Source organism: Carica papaya, chromosome 4, assembly GCF_054855325.1.
Source record: "Carica papaya isolate Zhongbai chromosome 4, ASM5485532v1, whole genome shotgun sequence".
NCBI lineage: Eukaryota > Viridiplantae > Streptophyta > Magnoliopsida > Brassicales > Caricaceae > Carica > Carica papaya.
In genome coordinates, this window is record NC_142312.1 from 6,884,575 (window position 1) to 6,904,418 (window position 19,844).

A 19,844-nucleotide genomic window follows, 5' to 3' on the forward strand; every position below is an offset into this window, starting at 1 on the left:
GCTCTCTCTTATAATATAATATATGTCAATGTTAAATATCAAGAGCATATCAATTTTAATTAAAAAAATACCAGGAATAATGTGACCAAAAAAATTTAAGATCCCTAATCTTATGAACTAAAAAGTTATTGTCTAAAATAAAAATAAACTAAAAGGCAAAAAAAATTGCAAATAAGCAAAAAAAAAAATTAATAAAAGACAATCAAGTCATATTTTAAAAATAAAAATTAAATAAAAAAAAAACAGTAAGAGAAAAACTTATCAAAATTTTATAATTTTTCCAATTTCGTGTGGGGACTAAGAGAGAATTGTACAGTTTTTGGTCAATTAGGTACATACGATCAACTGCTGAAGAAGCCTAATTGATTCCATGGGAGACATCTCGAACGGTGGAGTTTAAGGTCCGAACTCAGACGCTGTTACATGTCTCCAAAGCCAATAAAAGTGAAAAGTACAAATCAAACAAGACCATTTGATTCTTATTTTCATAAATAATTTCCTCTAGATTTGGAGGAGTCAATATCATTTTCAATACTTCCAACGGTTCACTCAGAACATATATAAAAATGAAAAGAACCACCAGAAAAAGTAAGTAGAAGATCCTGCTGCTTCAATCACCTCAGGAGTATCATTCTTCATGGTGGTCTGGCAAAAAGTCACCTTGGAACTGACAGACCAAGCTCTAAAGAAAAACATAGAATAAAAACTCAGATCAGAAACAGGGTAAAGAAGGAGAGATTGCCAGTAGGTAAAATAGAATGTCAGCACTCAGTCTAAATGTTACCAAAGTCCTTTACTACTGCAGTCTCAAGCACAAATATGGAATCAAAAATATACAAGCTAGAGCATGTAGCATTTCGTTCATCAAAATTCATACAATTTGCTTCCAATATATTGAAAAAATGATAAAATCCAGATTAATGACAGAAGTTAGTTTCGTCTAAGTCATTTTCCAAATATTCTCAAATCATAAATGACGAAACACTGATGACAGAGCCCACCTCCAACAACAGCACACAGTCTCACGTACCATCAATTCCATCTGGGAAAAGGAGCACTCATGTTACCATATATAATTCAAGCTAAAATACTAAAATAACTATGGTTTGTACTTCTACTAATCTATAAACATCTGACTGGACCTTTAACTACATTCACTTGCTACTAATTGGCTTTCAGGTTATTACCAAACTGCCAGTTCTGTCACGCATACTAAACCAGTTATGAACAAGTTATGCACAGTATCAATCTATGAAGCCAAGAAATAATACTAGATGCAACATATCAAATGTCAATAAACAAGGTCAAGATTCTGGTCAAAATGGATGAGACAGAGACTAACAAGTAAATAAGACCTGTGAATTAAATACATCATCACAATGATTTTGCCCAACAGCAGCTTCCATTTTTCTAGATAAGATCAAAACCAAGTTGTGGATGCAGTATGTGTATGTTTTAAAGCAAAGTAGAAAAGACCATGAAGTCCTAACATGACATAGCAAAGAAAAAAGTAGTGAAAGATAAATTATAAAGCAACGATGCCTGCTAGAGGTCAAGAAACAGGACAGAACATTGAGTTCAACTTTGAGATACAAAGTCGATTCTACAAATTCGTAATAAATACAGTATTTTCTCCGATCCGCCCAACCCTCTCCACCCCTTCTTTTGATTAGGGTACAAGATATGTACTCTGTAAAGAGACTTAAAATTTGCTCAGGTCTAAGGCTGGAAAAACCAACTCGATCAGAAAATTGCAGGTAAGAAAAAACAATAATATTTTTTTTGGTCAGATTGAGAAGGGAACCATGATCAAGTATCCAAAAAAACTAATTTGAATGGTATAAGAGAAGGTTAACAAAAGAAGCCTAATGTCTTGAACTTATTGGTCCTCTAATCAAGTAAAAAAATTGGTTGTCTTATTGTATGTAGTTTCAAATAATTAATAAAGTAACTTATGATCTAATAATGAACATTATTGGAAACAAGGAGCACAAGTCTCTACTCTCATAATATTAAATATTTTTAAGATTATTGAGAGAGCACATATAATTTCATACTTGACAAAGATGCAGTGGCCTGTCACTTTGAATTCCCAGTTTAATTCTTTCAAGGGTATTGCAATTATGTGCCTGCAGGAACCAAATATTCCAGTCAGATCGTGTTATGACACATCAAAGCTCTTTTGCTCCATTTTACAGGCCTTCTTATTTTGATACGTAACTTATAGACTTAATAAATTTTGCACCAAATAGATGGGGCAAATCCAAAGATCTATGATAAAAGTAAATATCTTCCTCCACAATCATCTTATGATTTCTGAATAACTTCAGTTGTGAAATGTTTGTTTCAACCTTGTGCGTGTCTAACTAAGCATCTAAGTTAGGTCACTCAAGAATGTAAACAAGAAAAATAAAATAACATCTCTCCAACAAATGATACAATTAATATGACATCTCCAGTTCCACAATCATCAAGCATTCTCTCAATAGAATAATTTAGACAATGCATCAAACAGAAGCAAACTCATCAAACATATGAAGCAAAAGGAAAACGAGTACGGTCATATAAGAGAAGCCAAAAGCTACTCACACGCAAAAACAGACACTATTATTAGAGGCCGGGAGAGGTGCAGCAGAGTGTACCCTGTGAAAGTGCTCGGCAACTCCTCGAAGTTGTACTCAGGCATGATGTCAACCTCGCAGCTGCAACTGCACTGTGCAGTGGCAACAGTGACTGTACGCATCCGAGTTCAGATGGAGACCTACAAGTAACAAAGCCAGAAAATACACAATGAATGTCAATTTACATTTATAAGATTCACAAGGTCAAGAAACTTAAGATACTACAATCAGTAGGCTAAAAGATTAACGGACAAATCCCATTTCAAAAGGATACTAAGACTCGAGAAGACATTAACAAAGCATCCGAGTTAAAATTAAGCACAATTAAGGAAGCCCCAGCTCACAATTAACATACAATTTGAAACTCAATATTTTGCAAAAAGAAAAAAATTACTGGTGCTCGTGTTTAGTACTATGAAGTGGATAATACTGTAAGACTACCTAAGAGCATAACATATAATTAAACATAGGAATTTGGCAGAACTTTCTCGACAAAGAAGAAATCGGTAGTTACCGAAATGGACTGCAATATACCCAGATTTAAAAGAGATAAGTTCCAAAAGGTATCAAGCTATACAGGGAAATAAGCAAATGCAGTATCCAATTATTCAGATGTGTATATATGTATGCAGGCATGCATTAGAGTGAGATGAACCTGGTGAGGCAGAATCGGCGAAGAGGAGACAGAGACGATTCGAAAGGGAGAGGGAACCGATGAGAGGAAGTAGATCCGGAGAGAGAAGGCTTCGAACGGTTGGATTTGATGGCGGATTTGATGGACGAGAGGGATGCTCGACTGATGAATCTATAGCAACCAGACGCCATTTGAGAGAGTCGAACTAAATTGAAGACAACTTCAAGGAAACTACTGGTAAGAGAAGCAAGCTCAAAGGTTAAACCTTCCCACTCTCGAGGGTTTTAGGTTTTTAGCTGATATTAAAATAATAAAAATAAAAAAAAAAATAAAATCTAAGAATTTGAAGAAAAATAAATCTTTCTTTTTGTACTTTTAAGGGTACATTAAGTATTAATTTTTGAAATAATTCATAATTTAAAAACAATAATAAAGATCTGCTTGATGCTAAATCTTTGGTAGAGTTTAAATTTAATTAATTTGGGTATAAATTTTTAATATATTATTCTAATTTTATTAATAAGTTTTTATCTCATAAAATTCTATTATTTTTTAGTAACATTAACAATCTTCTTTAATTGAATCAATTTACGTTATGCTTCAATTTGTCTAACTAAAAATATAAATACAATACAAATTCGAATGAGAATATTATTTTATTTTCAAATTAATTATATTTTTAATTTAATATAGTAATTTTGTTATTTGTTTATTGACGTATAAAAAATAATATTCGGTTATGAAATTAAAAGCACTGAGTGAAATGTATTCAATTATTCATCAAATGCATAAATTTAATTAATTTGTATGTATTAAATAATTAATATATAAATTAAATTAAAATAATAAAAATTTAAATCAAACATAATTTAATTTTAAATTTATAAATAATTTTTTTTAATTATATAAAATGCATAACATTATAAATTAATAAAAATGATTAAATAAATAATTTTTATGACATTTTTAGTGACGTAAAAAATTAAGTAACATCAATATATATTAAGAATAGTTGAGATAATTTTCTTAGTTATAAGAAAATATGATATTTTTTTTTTCTAAAACTATACTCCCTTTACAATATAAAGATTTGACGGACAATACTTAAAACATTATGAAAAGTTTTGAAAACTACAAACATCATAAATCTATTTGTATGAATAATAAAATTAAAACATGCTTTTATTTAGACGGTGGTGACTTAAACATTATTAGTGAATTTCATAATAACATTTTTGAAATCAAATTATAGAATATAGTGCTCTCCCCTACAACGCTACATTAATGTACAATACATATATGATGAAGTTTTTGGCTAAGTGGGATTCCATCTTTGCCAAATTAAAATAAAAGTGGATCCATCCCAACTTCAGTCAAAGTTTTATGGGCAATTATACCAAGGCAGAAAAGCCAAAAAGTGAACATAATTTTTTTCTTTTTTGGTATTTTTGAAGTAATACTCAGTGAGTGTTAATTTTAAAAATATTTTCTAAATTAATTTATATATATATATATATACTTAATCTATCTTTTGAGTTTTGAGTTATATAAAGGGAAAAGAAAATTAATAGAATTAAATCAATTGAGAAGTAAAGAATAAAAAATTTAAGTTATTATTACTTTCTTAAATTATAATAGTAGAAGATGATAATCTAAAAAATATGATATAAATGCGAGTTCAAAAATTTTTAAGAGTGTGAGCCGTGATGGTATATTCTACTTATGTATAATAAGTCTGCTTACAAAAAAGTTAGAAGAAGAATTAGCTCGAAAATGAATTCTGACTATTGAAGATATCACTATCTAAAATTGAATTTATATTGGAGTAAACATCAGAGTTGTCATTTTAAGTTTCCTGGGTCAATTGCAGATGAGAAAGCGTTGTCATTGTGGGTAAGATTGGTATATGCAACAACTGTTTGTGTGTTTTGAATTTCTAAGTATATAATCCCTGCTTTATTTCTACCCTTTGAAGTTTAAGCATATTCTTTGCAACTTCTCTCTAATCTTTTCTACGCCAATCTTCCATCTTTTACTTTTCCAAGTTTTATAAGCATATATTATTTTATTTTTGAATATATATTTAAAAAATTTAAATTTATTATCATTTAAAAAAAAGAATTCAATGATACGATTAAAATATTATAATTTTAACCATTTAAATCATAACATATTCATCAAACCCATATATTATAATCACAAAACTCATAAAATTTTAAATCTGCATTAGTTTAAAAATTACCTATTATTGAAATATCTGTAAGTAATATTATTACGTGAAAATCAGTTTGAATTTATCGTACCAATAAAAGAAGTACTTGAAAACAAATATTATAGTAATGAACTTTCTAATTTAACAGTCAAAAAATATTTTTTTTTCAATGAAAAAACTAATAACCTAAATCCTATTTATATCTATATGTTGGTATATATATTTATATATTATTAGTTCTTTTAAACCAAAGAATCACTTTTTTCCCTTCCTTTGAATTTTTCTTTATTTTCACAACTTGAATCTACCTATAAATTTTTTTTTAAAAAAATCCATAAATAAAAATTGCCCTTTCATGGACACGCAAGAAATATCAAATAAACAACCACCAGTAAAGAAATCGTCAAAGAATGAGACCCTGGTCTACTCGTTAGAACACTGGCCTTGTTCGAAGAATTCTCGGACTCCATCAGAGAACTGAACTTGAAATTTGGGTTTGACCCATACAACGCCTGTACACCATCCACGTCATCCATCCTCAGCTCAGTCTTCTTCGTTCGTGGACTCAGGCTCGGATACATCACGGCTTCCTTCACCGAGCTGTGAGCCAACCCCAGCACGTGACCTATCTCGTGCGTCGCCACCGATTCAAGATCCACCGCCGCTTTTGATTTCTCCTTTTCAAAATCGACGGCCCACGTCTCCGCGGCGTCCAGGTGAAACCTCCCGTTTTCCGGCGAAAACGCGTGAGCCAGCACTCCCAACACCCCATCGAACGGCTCTCCGTCGCCGTGATCACCGCGGTAAAAACCTATTTTAATATCCGCCGCTTCGTAGTCTCTTGCCTCCTTAAATTTCAGCGGAATCACCGCCGCCCACCGTGAAAACGCGCGGTGAAAAACTATTTTCACCTCCTCCAAACTCAGGTAGTGAATCATGTTGTTCGTCGAGAAAGCATACGTTAGCGTCACCGGCGTCCCACGGGTCCACCTCGGCTGGCCGTTAAAATACGCATAGTGCTTCGTTGGACGCAGAGCACTACTGCCACGTCGGACAGTAATCTGAGAATCGCTAACGCCACATCTCGGTGACATAATGACGGAAATAGTACCGGCGTCGAGTTTTCCCGTTACCGGTAACCCAAGGTATTTCTGGTAGAGAGTAACGGCGGATTCGAGGTCTTTGTCGAAAACATCCGTGAAGTTGCTACGGGGATCGGGAACCGTTAGGTAACCGAATCGGTGGAAGTAGGTTTTGAGCTCGGAGATGCCGGTGACGCTGCTGCCCTTCACGGCGTCCTGGAAGCGAGTAAAGTTGCGCCAGGTGGTGTAGACGGCGTGGGAGTTGACGTCGGGATCAGTTATGACGGTAACGGAGCCCGGTATGATTCTGGCAGGGGAGCAAGGGCGGGAGAGGCAGAGAAAGAGCAGGAGATATGAATAACTGAATAACGGAAACATGGGCAGTTATTTTGGAGTTAGAGCCGTTTTTTTTTTTTAATGTACTTTTGCAGGGACAACATAACAGAATAAGCTTGTTGTGTTGGGAGATTCGAATGAAGGAAAAGGGTTTAATTTGTGTGAATGACAAATTGTTTAACAGAAATAGATACTTATATTATGTAATTTCATACATACATACATAATATAATGAAAACTATAAAATATATATATATATATGTATAAATAAATAAATATTATAAGGGGAAGATAAGATGGAAGAAGAAGAAATGAAACAGAAAGGTAAGAAGATTCTGCCGTGCTCCACTTTTTAATTAGAGATTCTGACTTTGAATAAGAGTTTTAAGTGGTGGGTTAACCAGTCTGAGTTTAGTTATTAAAATAATAATCAAAATTATCTTATTATATTATGGCAACAATAATATGTATTTCTTGTATAATCTTATTCTTATTTTCAGACTTAATAAATTTCTAATATTTCTTGGTTGCTTTTAAAACATTCATTTTTTTTTTTTGAAATTCAATACCTCTTCTAAATAAACTAAATAACTAAGAGAAACTATGAATCAGAATAGAAAAATCTGTCACACCCATTAATAAATATTTCCCAGTATCCTAAAATTAAAAAAAAAAAAATTAAAAATTAAAGTTGTATAAAAAGAGAGTTATTGATATAATAAACAGTATTTTTTTTTTTATATAAAAAAAAAACCCTAATGTGTATATATTAATCAGAAAAAATGATACTTAGAAATTTGTTAGTAATTAAAAAAAAAAAAGTGAAGTTTAAAAGTTTGGTTAAGGTTGATTTAGTTTGTTGACCAAATGATAATTAGGTGATTAGAATGTTAATCTACCTGGTGAAGCCTTTGTTTTTTTTTTTTTCCTTCAATTTTGGTGACTTGTAAGGATGGATAATTAGTCGTCTAAGTAGATGGATGCTTGCGTGAAACATGCATGACGCAATTTTAATGTTTTGTACGCCTCATCACACGTATATTCACAAATATGTGTATATGCAATGATAAATTATTGAATTACTTTTTAAATTTTCACTTTTTTAAATTATTAAAAAGTTATGATTTACTTTATAATATTTTTTTATGTGTTTTAAATATTTTGTTTCATTTTATTTATTTTTTTTACAAAAATAGTTAGGTAATATTTAAATGCTTTAAACAATAGCTTAAAATTTGATATTAAATTAATAATAATATTAAACATATTTTTATTATTATTATTTATTTGGTAGTTTAATTAATTAGTTAAAATTATATTTTAAATTATATTAAAAATAAAAAGAAAGTAAATATCTAAAATAAAGAAAAAAATATTGAAATTTAAATTGCAAACGAAAAAAATATTAAAATTTAAAAAATAATTTAATAATTTAAGTTTGTATCTAACTTTAAGAAGTTTCATAGAAGATTGGACACGTAAAAACCAAATAAGAAGAGGCAGAGTCTAATTCAATTAGTTAATGGATTAAAAATATTAATTAAGTTTTTAATTTGATGTGTATATACATCAATTTCCAATTAACTTGCCTGTCCCCAGTCCGTTTAGTTAATATGGTTTTGATCTTTTTAATCTCTTAAATTGAAGCTGGTAAAACACTAATAAGAGGATTTAAGCAGTGTAATTAAATTAAGCCTCTCAAAAAACTTATAGTTGAATTAAATAAATAAGATGATAATCAGTTTTAAACCCATTATAATAACTACTCTGGATTTGTTAGACCTGAAGTTTAATTTACATTTGAAGCAGCAGTCGCCAATCATATCAAGCTTTGATTAGCTTATTTTTAAGCTCTCTGGTAAGAGAGATTGTGGCTTAAAATAATATATATATAATTATAAGGGACTAAAGTTTTTTTTTTTTTTTTTTTTTTTTTCTGAAAAGCTATCTACATATATATATATATATATATATATATATATAGGAATGATGGCTTAGTTTTAAGGTCTTAAAATGAGTTAATATATAAGGACGGCTCCGGTCATCTTTGATTTCGCTTTCAAAACGCAACGAGAGTTATCTGAAATGACGACAGCGTTTGGAAACCTCCACTAGTCGTCTTAGTTTTTAAATTCAATAAGTGCTTAACCTGGTTAAGTGCTTTTATTATTAATATTATAACATTTTCAACTGTCTAACTTTTCCTCTGCTTTTCTCAATAAAGCTCACTATTCTAACTAAGGCAGCTATATACTTTCGATGTCGATATCTTTTTTTTTTTCTTCTTGAAAAAATAAACATCTTTCATTAATTTAATCAAAGCAATATATAATAGGGGAGAGATAAAGTCTCCCGTATATAAAAATTAGAGTGAAAACGAGCATCCGAGCAATCTCGCCGGTCAATACGTTTCTTTATCTTTTAATCCAACTTCTAAATATATTGTAAAAACTCAAAATTTAAATAGAAATAAAATTATAAATTAAATACGAAAATAAAATAATAGAGTTAGAATTTACATTATTTATATAATAATTGTAACGGCCCCAGAAATTTAAAAGGAAATGTATGTATTAAAAATTTTAATTGCCGAAGTGAAATAAAAATTCTGATTAACATCCCTTACACAATAATCAAAAAACGTATTCAACGTGTGAAAGAATAAACTAACTAAGGTAAATACTAGTAATGAATGCTATAAATAAAACTGTGAATTCCTTAGGCGTCTACTCGCCGTCTTCCTGCGGGACGGGTTCGAGAACCAAATCTTCCTCATCTGAAATGGTTAAATAAGGAATGAGCTACTGTAACACCCCATTTTTTTTCTAACGGTATACGATAAAGCACTCATACAACACAATACCGAAATCCCATATTATTCCAACCATGTACAAGAGAAACTTGTCCGCCTTCATTATTCCAAATCAATTGTACATACATCTCTACCTCTACAACACATAATAACACAATATCAACCATTCCTAGATGTTCAATATCCAGACTAAACCATCCTTTCAAACTACTTTAAATCACAAACAAAACTTGTGCCCTATGGCACTACCGACGAGGCTCCGTTACCAGCCGCTCAGATCCCAATTCCGTTCTTACTCCACCTGTGAATGATGAGAAGTGAGTTCACATAACTCAATACGATAAAAATCAAGTTGTAAGTGCAATATGCAGTGACAAAAATTTCCAGAAATGTCTATATGCATTTATCCTACCCGACCCAAAACAACTCATAACCCCCTCCCTACACCAATCATCAAGGTCCTATTCCAAGGAAATAGCACGGCCAAGCAACCACACCCACCCAACAATCATCCATTAACTCCCGTCACCAACATCGGCGACTCATACGCTCTTCCCCCATCTCCCGACCTCATGAGGCCATACACACACACACAACCACCTTCATTCCACGTCACCAATATCGGCGACTCATATCCATATCTCCACCTCTCGACCTAATAGGCCACGCACACACACAAACACCATTATTTCGCGTCACCAACATCGGCGACTCATACTCACTCCTCCACCTCTCGACCTAAAGAGGCCACACACACACACGAATACCATCATCTCACGTCACCAACATCGGCGACTTATACTCACTCCTCCAACTCTCGACCTCGTTGGGCCACGCACACACACAAACACCATCATCTCACGTCACCAACAACGGTGACTTATACTCACTCCTCCAACCCTCGACCTCGTTGGGCCATGCACACACACAAACATTTCCACCTCCCGTCACCACCACCTGTGACTCATACACCCTCCTACCCCTCTCGACCTTGCTAGGCCACACCCACACACATATCCCCTCTCCGCGCCACCAACATCGGCAGCTCAAACCGCCCCCACCAACGGCCTCCAAATCTCTCATCCCAAACCGCACGCTCCCATCTCCCCTTATACCATGCTAATCCTAAGCGCTCTAACTTACTAAATCCTATTGACCACATTACTCCTCTTCTCTCATCCAATCCCCCTGAAATCCTGTTTCCTAGTCCTCTCTGCCGTATATTCCAGCCCCCTTCCCTCTCCTATCGCCCCCTACCCGCCACCTCCCGTTTCCTATACACTTTTGCCTACCTAGGGCGATTAACCTCTCAGCTTGCACCGTCTCCCGCCACACACACGCCCTCACCACCGTACATTTCGGGGAAACACGTCGCCGCCTATTAGTGGCTCCCTCCACATCCCCACCGACGCACACACCTCTTCTGTCCTCTCGAGTTTTTATCCCACCCGCGCCCCTTAGATTGTCCTCTCACATCCTCCTCACTCTGTTCTACCCGTACCACCCCCATCCTTCCCCACGGCTCCCCACACGCCTCCAACACCGCAACACCTTCAATTCCTCCCCCGGTCACCTCCGTGAGCGCGCGGGATAACCCCACGCTTACGGCCTACCTTCACTGCTCCACTCCATCGCGCCATTGCCGACGCCGCAACCTGCAACAAAAACTCACTACACACACACACCACACCAAACAGCTCAATTTTCACCGTACCTCCCGTTTCCATCTTCCTTCTTCCTGCCGATCGCGTCGTCCGTCCACGGCCTCCTTCCCTCTCCCTTCTCGCTCCCCTCCGCCCCGACTCTCTTCTCTCTCCTTCTGGAACTTTCCTCTTCTTCTTCGTCTCCGCTACCCTCCTTCCCTCCTTTTCTTTTTTTCTCTTTTTTTCCTTTTCTTTTCCTTTCTTTTTTTTTTTCCTCTTCTCCCTTTCCCGACCTCCCTTTATACTCTGCCAGCCTACCCCAAAACGACGTCGTTTTCCTTCATCCCAAAACGACGTCGTTTTCTTTTCTTTCAAAACGACGTCGTTTTTCCCCTCTCTAAAACGACGTCATTTCCTACCTGATAGAAATTTATTTAATTATTATATTTTTATTTTTATTTTTTATTATTATATATTTTTTTTTCTTTTTTTTTCTTTCTAGTCCTTACAGCTACACTAACCCAGTAAAGACATCACACTATCTCACTGTCACAGAAGTAAAAATTGGTAGAAAAATAAAAACAACCAATAGAGCATAATTCATGATAAATTCATTTATCAATAATAAAATCTTTTACTGTCCACTTACCTCGGTGAGTTTAATGAAAACAACATAAGAAAAACAATAACATTATAATATCATGAAATCATACACACTTTATAACATCACACATATTATACATTTGCATTCCAATCATTAGACAACATATTTTTCTTTTTTATTAGCTTACTAGTATCCATGGGGATTCATTGGGGTCCCCGCTACACGTGAACCATTCACATTAATAACTTGATTCCAGGGCCGTCCTCATACCCCGTCCGGTATGGGCGCTTAAACCATAAACCTCAATATCTCGTCCGGTATGAGGGTGAAACGGGTCGTCCCCATACCCCGTCCGGTATGGGTACCAAAAACACATAAGGTCTCCATACCCCGTTCGATATGAGAGACCACGTTCCCGGTAGGGTTCCCTACGGACCCGGTCTGTCCACCATCTCCCAGGATATCTAGTCAGGCTGTCGACATTATTCATTTATCAATTCACATACCTTTTTCCATTTTTCCTTAATCTCAATTATTCAATCAAATATAAACACGCAAACCAGTAATGAACACCAAACAAGACAACAACGAGTTCACAATAATTCAAACCATAATAAACAAAATCGTGATTCATGCATACGAAACCATAAAATAAACACATCAGATATCATACTACATTTAAAATTGTAAAATAGATTAAACAACAACTGACTGAAAAATACATCAGATTCGGGCTCCATTAGCAATCTTAATTAATTGTACAAATCTATTAATTCATAAAATACCGTTTATCATTTATTAAACTTTAATACTGTGATAGGAAACAGGGTGTGTGATCCTTACTTATTTCGGGGTCTGAAATCGAGTTCTCACTGCGCCTACGGGCTGTCTCCTAAATTCTCTGAATTTTTTACGGAAAACTGAAACACACTACCGGTACCTGCACGTGTCCCAAAAAATCCCAAATCAGACCCATGCCCCTTTTCGACCAATATCGAAATTTCAGCACGGCGGCTTTGCCGTGCTTCGGCGACAGCACCGCCGCCCGCGGCGGCGATCCATCTCAAGTTGGCTGTTTTTGGCCATTTTCGGCCGAATTCGACCAAACTTGCATTGTTTCCTGCGATAAAACAACCCTAGGACCCTCGGTGGGCTAAAAAATTACGAAAAACTTAAACTTATCGGCGACGGAGCTCTCGGGTGCGGCGGCTACTCCAGCACGAGTCGCGATTTGATGTTTTACTCTGGTCAACCTGTAGAGAAAAGGACAGTGATCACAGTGGTGTAAAAATTGCATCGAAGGGAAACTGGGAAGGGCCTTATCGGAGGCAAAAATCGAGGGAAGCCACGGCGGCGCTACTGGACTTCGGCGGTGTTTTTCGGCCGATTGGCCAGTGGTTTGGCTCCGATTTGGCCATAGGCGGATTCAACATCAAAAAACGAGCCAAGGAGAGAAAATTTACCTCGTTTGGCAGTCAGAAAATCCTCCGGTGCGGCGGCGGGTGGCGGCGGCCGGCTCCTCCGGTGACTGGTTCTTCTTCTCCAGCGAGGGTACTGGCGGCTAGGGTTTTGGGTTGGGTGTGGGTGAGGTTATTTATAACCTTTCCCTTTTAATCTCAGCCGTCTATCACGATTTAATCTGGACCGTCTGATCACGATGCAATCTGGACTGTTCGTGCGTGATTCAATCTATGCTGTCCGCACGCGTGAGATCTGGGCCGTCCGTGTGCGTGAGATCTGGGCCGTCCGTATGCGTGAGATCTGGACCGTTCGATCGCGTGCACGTGGATCGCCCGCGTGGCCTCCCGCGTCAGCTTTCTTGCCACGCGGGCGTGTTGTGGTTGGCTGGGGCTGCTGACTGGGCTGCTGACGTGGCACAACTTTTCTAAATTACCTTTTGACCTCCCAATTTTCGATTTTCTTTTCAAAAACACCATCAGAATCTAAATTTTCACCATTTTTCTCAAAATCAATTTCAATTAAATCTAAAAAATAATTTTACCATATTTTATTATTATTATTATTTCTATTAAATTAAATTAAATTAAATTAAAATCTTATAAATTAAATATTAAAATAGAATAAAATTAAACAAAAATTCTAATAAAAATTAAAATAAATTAAATAATAAAAATACAATTTTTAGGTGTTACAATAATGTCCAATAAGATTACATGAATATCCATTCTTAAAAAACAAATGAAAATAAAAAAATAAACAAAAGACAAATAACTAAGTAATCATAAGATGATATTCACTAGCTTTTGAAAAGAGTTCAGGTGGTAAACTATTCACAATCCTCTTATTAATTGATATCTGAATCTGAAATAATTAATGAAGGAGTGAGTTACACCAGCGTAGTAAGAATATTACACTAATCACATATACGAAAAATTGAAAATTGGTAAAAATAAGAAAAACAATCAATGGATGCCTTAATTTAATGTAAATTTACTATAAAGAAAATCATTTATTCCATATTTGTATAACAAGTATTTCTCAATAACTAATCACATATACGAAAAACTGAAAATTGTTAAAAATCAGAAAAACAACCAATGGAGCTCTTAATTTAATATAAATTTATTTACTATAAGGAAAATCATTTATTCCATATTTGTGTAACAAATCTTTCCTAATAATAACTTATGAAAACTCATATTCATGCACTATTATTTATCACATATAAAATAATAAGAAATGATCATTTACATTTTTACCTACTTACTGGTACCCTTAGAGGTCCATAAGGATGTCCTCCTATTCATGAACCGAATATTCAATTAAACAATTAACCGGTCGTCCTCATACCCTGTCCGGTAATGGGTGCCAAATATTTGACTACAACGATATCTCGTCCAGTATGAAGATGAACCATACCTCCCAAACCTTACTAGTAAATGACTTTCTAGTCCCGTTCGACTGAGATAATGTTCACAGTAGGGTTCCTTATATACCGGACTCATCCACCATTTCTCAGGTACCCAGTAAGTTTTTTCTGTACAGATTTCTATCAGTATAACAATCAACCACGTAATAACCATATCTTATTTTATACTCACAGTTCACTTGTAACACCCAAAATTTTTATTTTTATTATTATTGGAATTATTTTGATTTTATTTTATTTTAATAATTAATTTATTATGTAATAATTATATGATTTTAATTTAATAGAAATAAAAACAATAATAATGATAAAAAGGGATAAAATTATTTTTTGGATTTAATTGAAAATGATTTTGAGAAAAATGGGTGAAAATTTAGATTCTGGGGGTATTTTTGAAAAGAAAATCGAAAACTGGGGTCAAAACGCAATTTAAAAAAACTGCACCACGTCAGCAGCCACGTTAGCAGCCCTGGCCAACCAGGACACGCCGCGTGACAGGGACGCTGATGCAGGAGGCCACGCGGGATGGAGCCACGTGGGTGATCCGCATGCATGCGATCGGACGGCCCAGATCCGTTCCCGCGCGCACGGACGACCCAGATCAAAAGCGCGTGCGGACGGCCCATATTGAATCACGCACGGACGGTCCAGATTTATTCCCAATTTAATCGCGATCCGATGACCCATATTAAAACGTGATGGACGGATCAAATTAAAAGGGGAAGGTTATAAACAACCTCATCCACACTTAACCCCAAACCCTAACCCCCAGAACCCTCGCCGGAGAAGACAACCCAGCCACCGGAGGAACTGACCGCCGCCACTCGCCGCCGCACTGGAGCACCTTCCGGCCACCAAACGAGGTAAAATTTCTCCTCTTGGCTTGGTTTTCGATGCTGAACCCACCTGTGGCCAAATCGGAGCCAAACCACTGGCCAATTGGCCGAAAAATACCGCTGAAGCCCAACGGCGCTGTCGTAGGTTTTCTCGATTTTCGCCTCCGATGAGGCCCTTCCCGATTTCCGTTCGATGTAATTTTTACACCACTGTGACCACCGTCCTTTCCTTTATAGGTTGACCGGAGCAAAACACCAAATCGTGACTCGCGCCGGAGAAGCCGCCGCACCCGAGAGCTCCGCTGCTGGTAAGTCTCGATTTTTTATATTTTTTTTGGCCCACCGAGGGCCCTAGGGGTGTTTTATCATAGGAACCAATGCAAGTTTGGTTGAATTCGGCCAAAAATGGTTAGAAACGGCCAACCCGAGGCGGATCATCGCCATGGGCGGTGGCGCCATTGCTGGAGCACGGCGGAGCCACCGTGCCGGAATTTCAAAATTGGCCGAATAGGCCCTGAGTTTGATTTGGAATTTTTTGGGACATGTACATGTACCGGAAGTGTGTTTCAGTTTCCGGAAAAAAATTCAGGGAATCTAGGAACTGTCCATAGGCGCAGTGAGAACCCGATTTCAGACTTCAAAACAAGTAAGGATCTCTTACCCTATTTCCTATCACGGCATTAAAGCTTAATAAATAATAAAATGGTATTTTATGAATTAATAGATATGTATAATTAATTAAGATTGCTAATAGGGTTCGAAACTAATGTAATTGTTGGTCTGTTCCTATTTGATGTATTTAACAGTTTAAATGCAGTATAGTATTTGATTGTTTATTCTGTGATTTTGTATGCATGAATCACTGTTTAATCTACTATGGTTTGAATTGTTGTGAACCCGATGTTGTGTTGCCTTGTTTGGTGTGCGTTACTGGTTTATGTATTCATGTTGATTGAGTAATTGAGACTAAGAAAAATAAAAAAGGGTATGTGAATTTATAAATAGATAAGTCGACAACCTCACTAGATATCCTGGGAGATGGTGGACGGACCGGGTCCATAGGGAACCCTACCGGAAACATGGTTTCTCATATCGAACGGGGTATGGAGACTTTAAATGTTTTGGCGCCCATACCAGACGGGGTATGGGACGGATCGCTTCACCCTCATACCGGACGGGGTATTGAGGTTTATGGTTTTGGTGCTCATACCGGACGGGGTACGGGGACGACCCTGGAATTAAGGTGAATGGTTCACGTGTAGCAAGAACCCCTATGGATCCCCATGGATACTAGTAGGCTGATAAAAGAGGAAATTTGTTACCTGATGATTAAAATACAAAAGTATGATATATGTTATGTTACAGATTGTGTATGATCTTATGATGTTTATAATGTTATTGTTTTCATAAGTTGTTTTCATGAATCTCACCGAGGTAAGTGGACAGTAAAAGTTTTTATTATTGATAAATGAATTTGTTATAAATTATGCTCAATTGGTCGTTTTTATTTTTTACCAACCTTTACTACTGTGACAGTGAGATAGTGTGACATCTTTACTGGGATAGTGTAGCTCATTCCTTATTTGACCATTTCAGATCAGGAGGACTTGGTTCCCGAGCCCGTTCCGCAAGAAGACGGCGAGTAGAAGCCTAAGAATTTATTAGTTTTCCTTATAGTATTCATTCATAGTATTTCTTTTAGTTAATTTATTCTTTCATATCTTTAATACGTTTTGATTATTGTGTAAGGGATGTTAATCATAATCTATTTTATTTCGCTTCCGCACTTAGAATAAATATATACATTTCCTTTTAATTTCCGATATCGTTACATCACTTAGACAATAATATAGTTTAACACAGTAAAATAATCAATGACTGAAATATCGACACACAATGCAGGAAAAACAAATAACCAAAAAGATCCTAAAAATCATCAATTGAGTTACGCATAGTATAATAGTAACCAAATATAGGCAATACAGAAAAATAAATAGGAAATCAAAACGATTGTGAATTAACTGGTTTCGACTTCACTAGTGACATATAATTATTTTTAAGGTTCTCTAATTTTTTATAAAAACACATAATTAATAATTATTAAGCCTTAATTTTTCGTAACAGAGAAATTATAATAGATTTTTACCTGCATCAGTGTTTCGGGACACCGCGCTATCTTTTACGCTTTCTAATGGGTACTGAATTTTTTGAATTATTCATGCGAAATCCAAAACACTTGTCACGTGCCTAAAAATACTATAGAAATCTAAAATCGGTGTCCAAAACTTGTTTCGGTCAATTTCGGGGTTCTGGTACGGTGGCATCATCGTGCCCCAGCGACAGCACCACCGCCTGTGGTGGTAGTTTGCCTCAACTTGGCCGGTTTTAGCCGATTTTGGTCCATTTAAACTGACTTTATACATATCCATGCGAAAAAATACATTAGGGGGCCTCAGTTAGCCCAAAAAAATAAAAAAATGAAAACATACTAGTGGTGGAGTTTTCCGAGTATGGTGATTCACCTTCGTGAGTGAGATTTTTTTTTCAGTCAACCTGTATAAAATAGAACAGTGAATACAACGGTGAAAAAATCGCACGAAACGAAAAACGGAAAGGGGCTCATCAGAAGAGGTTATGGGTTTTACTTGTGATGGCACCGTTGGGCTTTGTTCGTGGTTTTTGGCTCACCCGCTGTTCGTTTTGTTCCAATATAGCCACATGGGTGCTTAAAATCGAATTCTGAACAGGTATGAGAATTTTTGCCTTTTTTGGCGGTCAGAGGTGGCTCCAGTGTAGTGGCGATCGGCGGTCAGCTCCCTTCTCCAGCGACTGGTTCTTCTTCTTCGGCGGGAGGCTGGCGGCTAGAGTTTGAGTTTAGTGTGATACGAAATATTTATACCAATATCGCGTTAATCTGGACCGTTCATCTCGTTTGATATCGACCGTTCTATCGTGCCTAAGGAAAAAATGAATCTGAACCGTTCATTGCGATTTGATCTCGATCGTTCGATCATGCCTAAAGAGGGAACAAATACGCGTGCAGGATCGATCTTAGGCTGTTCGATCGTGGGGTACACGGATCGCCAGTGTGACACCGACATCAGCATGCTTTGTCACGCGGCATGCTCCGGTTTGTCGAGGTTGCTGACTGAGCGGTCCTACATGGTAAAATTTTTCTTATTTGCACTATGACTTTCAGTTTCTGATTTTTCTTTCAAAAACACCGTAAAAACTCAAAATTTCACCTATTTTTTCTAAAATTATTTTCAATTTTATCTATAACATATATTTTTCTATAAATTTAATATAAATTAAAATAAATTAATTTAAAAATAATTTTTTTATATATTTAAAATGTTAAAATTGATCCCGGGCCAAATTCTGAGCTCGGGTATTACATATATCATTTATAATAATGAACAGCTTTTTGTAATATTTTACGATAAATTCAAATTTAAATTCAAAATTATCGATTTTTTTTAGAAGTGACGATCAGTTTAATATTCAGAGAGTTGACCTCCCAGTGAGTTAATATGTTTTCTTATCTTTTGATCTAACTTACAGATATATCATGTTAGAAAATGAGTAGCTTTCTGTAATCCTCTACGAAAAATCTGAATTCAGAATTATCTGATTATTTAGAAGTGATGATCAGTTTAATATTTAGAACGTTAACTTGCTTTGATATCGATATTTTTATGAAAAAATAAAAATAAAATGGATAATTTGGATTGTATATGTTTTAACCCCCCAACAATAATAAGCCAACTAATACCAAACAATGTAAGGGTAATTTGGCAACCAAACGTAGATATATAAGATGTTGATATAAAATCTTAGTTCTAGGTTTGATATCAATTAGCTTTGCTTTTTTAATTGGAAAGATAAGAAATATTCTAAAGGAACATTTCCTATCAACTCACAGTTTGATGTGGTTAGAATTTTATAACTGCATGTTTACCTCTAAAAATCAAACTTAGATATCAAAAACAAGATATATAATTATTTGTCACTTCTAATTTATACCTTTAAAAATAAGTAATTTGATGCATTTAGAATTTTATTTTTATGCAAAAATCTGAGTTTAGATAATCAGAAATAAGAAATATTATCATTTATCAATTGTAATTTATTACTACCATTAAAGGTAATAGCTGATTTTTCTTTTTTCTTT

At 35.4% G+C, this 19,844-nt stretch overlaps 2 protein-coding genes across 11 annotated transcripts; both read right to left on the reverse strand.

Annotated features, from left to right (window-relative positions):
- Positions 1-452: 452 nt before the first annotated feature.
- Positions 453-3,548, reverse strand: LOC110817621 (protein NONRESPONDING TO OXYLIPINS 2, mitochondrial). Of its 10 annotated transcripts, none has more exons than XR_002540224.2 (5): positions 3,277-3,547; positions 2,590-2,761; positions 2,058-2,129; positions 1,002-1,042; positions 453-682 (listed from the first exon to the last, which is right to left on the reverse strand). XR_002540224.2 is itself a non-coding variant. In XM_022046245.2 (4 exons), the coding sequence occupies exons 1-3, from the start codon at positions 3,444-3,446 to the stop codon at positions 1,023-1,025; spliced, it is 309 nt and encodes a 102-aa protein (XP_021901937.1). In that variant the 5' UTR covers positions 3,447-3,548; the 3' UTR covers positions 453-682; positions 1,002-1,022. The 10 variants fall into 10 exon arrangements, 4 of the variants coding, with proteins under 4 accessions (XP_021901937.1, XP_021901936.1, XP_021901935.1 ...); XR_002540227.2 differs by having other exon boundaries at positions 2,643-2,761; positions 3,277-3,546; XR_002540225.2 differs by lacking the exon at positions 2,058-2,129.
- A 2,197-nt stretch (positions 3,549-5,745) lies between these two features.
- On the reverse strand, positions 5,746-7,160 carry LOC110817562 (Matrixin family protein). The gene has a single exon (XM_022046159.2). It carries the CDS (start codon positions 6,925-6,927, stop codon positions 5,821-5,823), a length of 1,107 nt encoding a protein of 368 aa, XP_021901851.1. The 5' UTR covers positions 6,928-7,160; the 3' UTR covers positions 5,746-5,820.
- Positions 7,161-19,844: the final 12,684 nt, after the last annotated feature.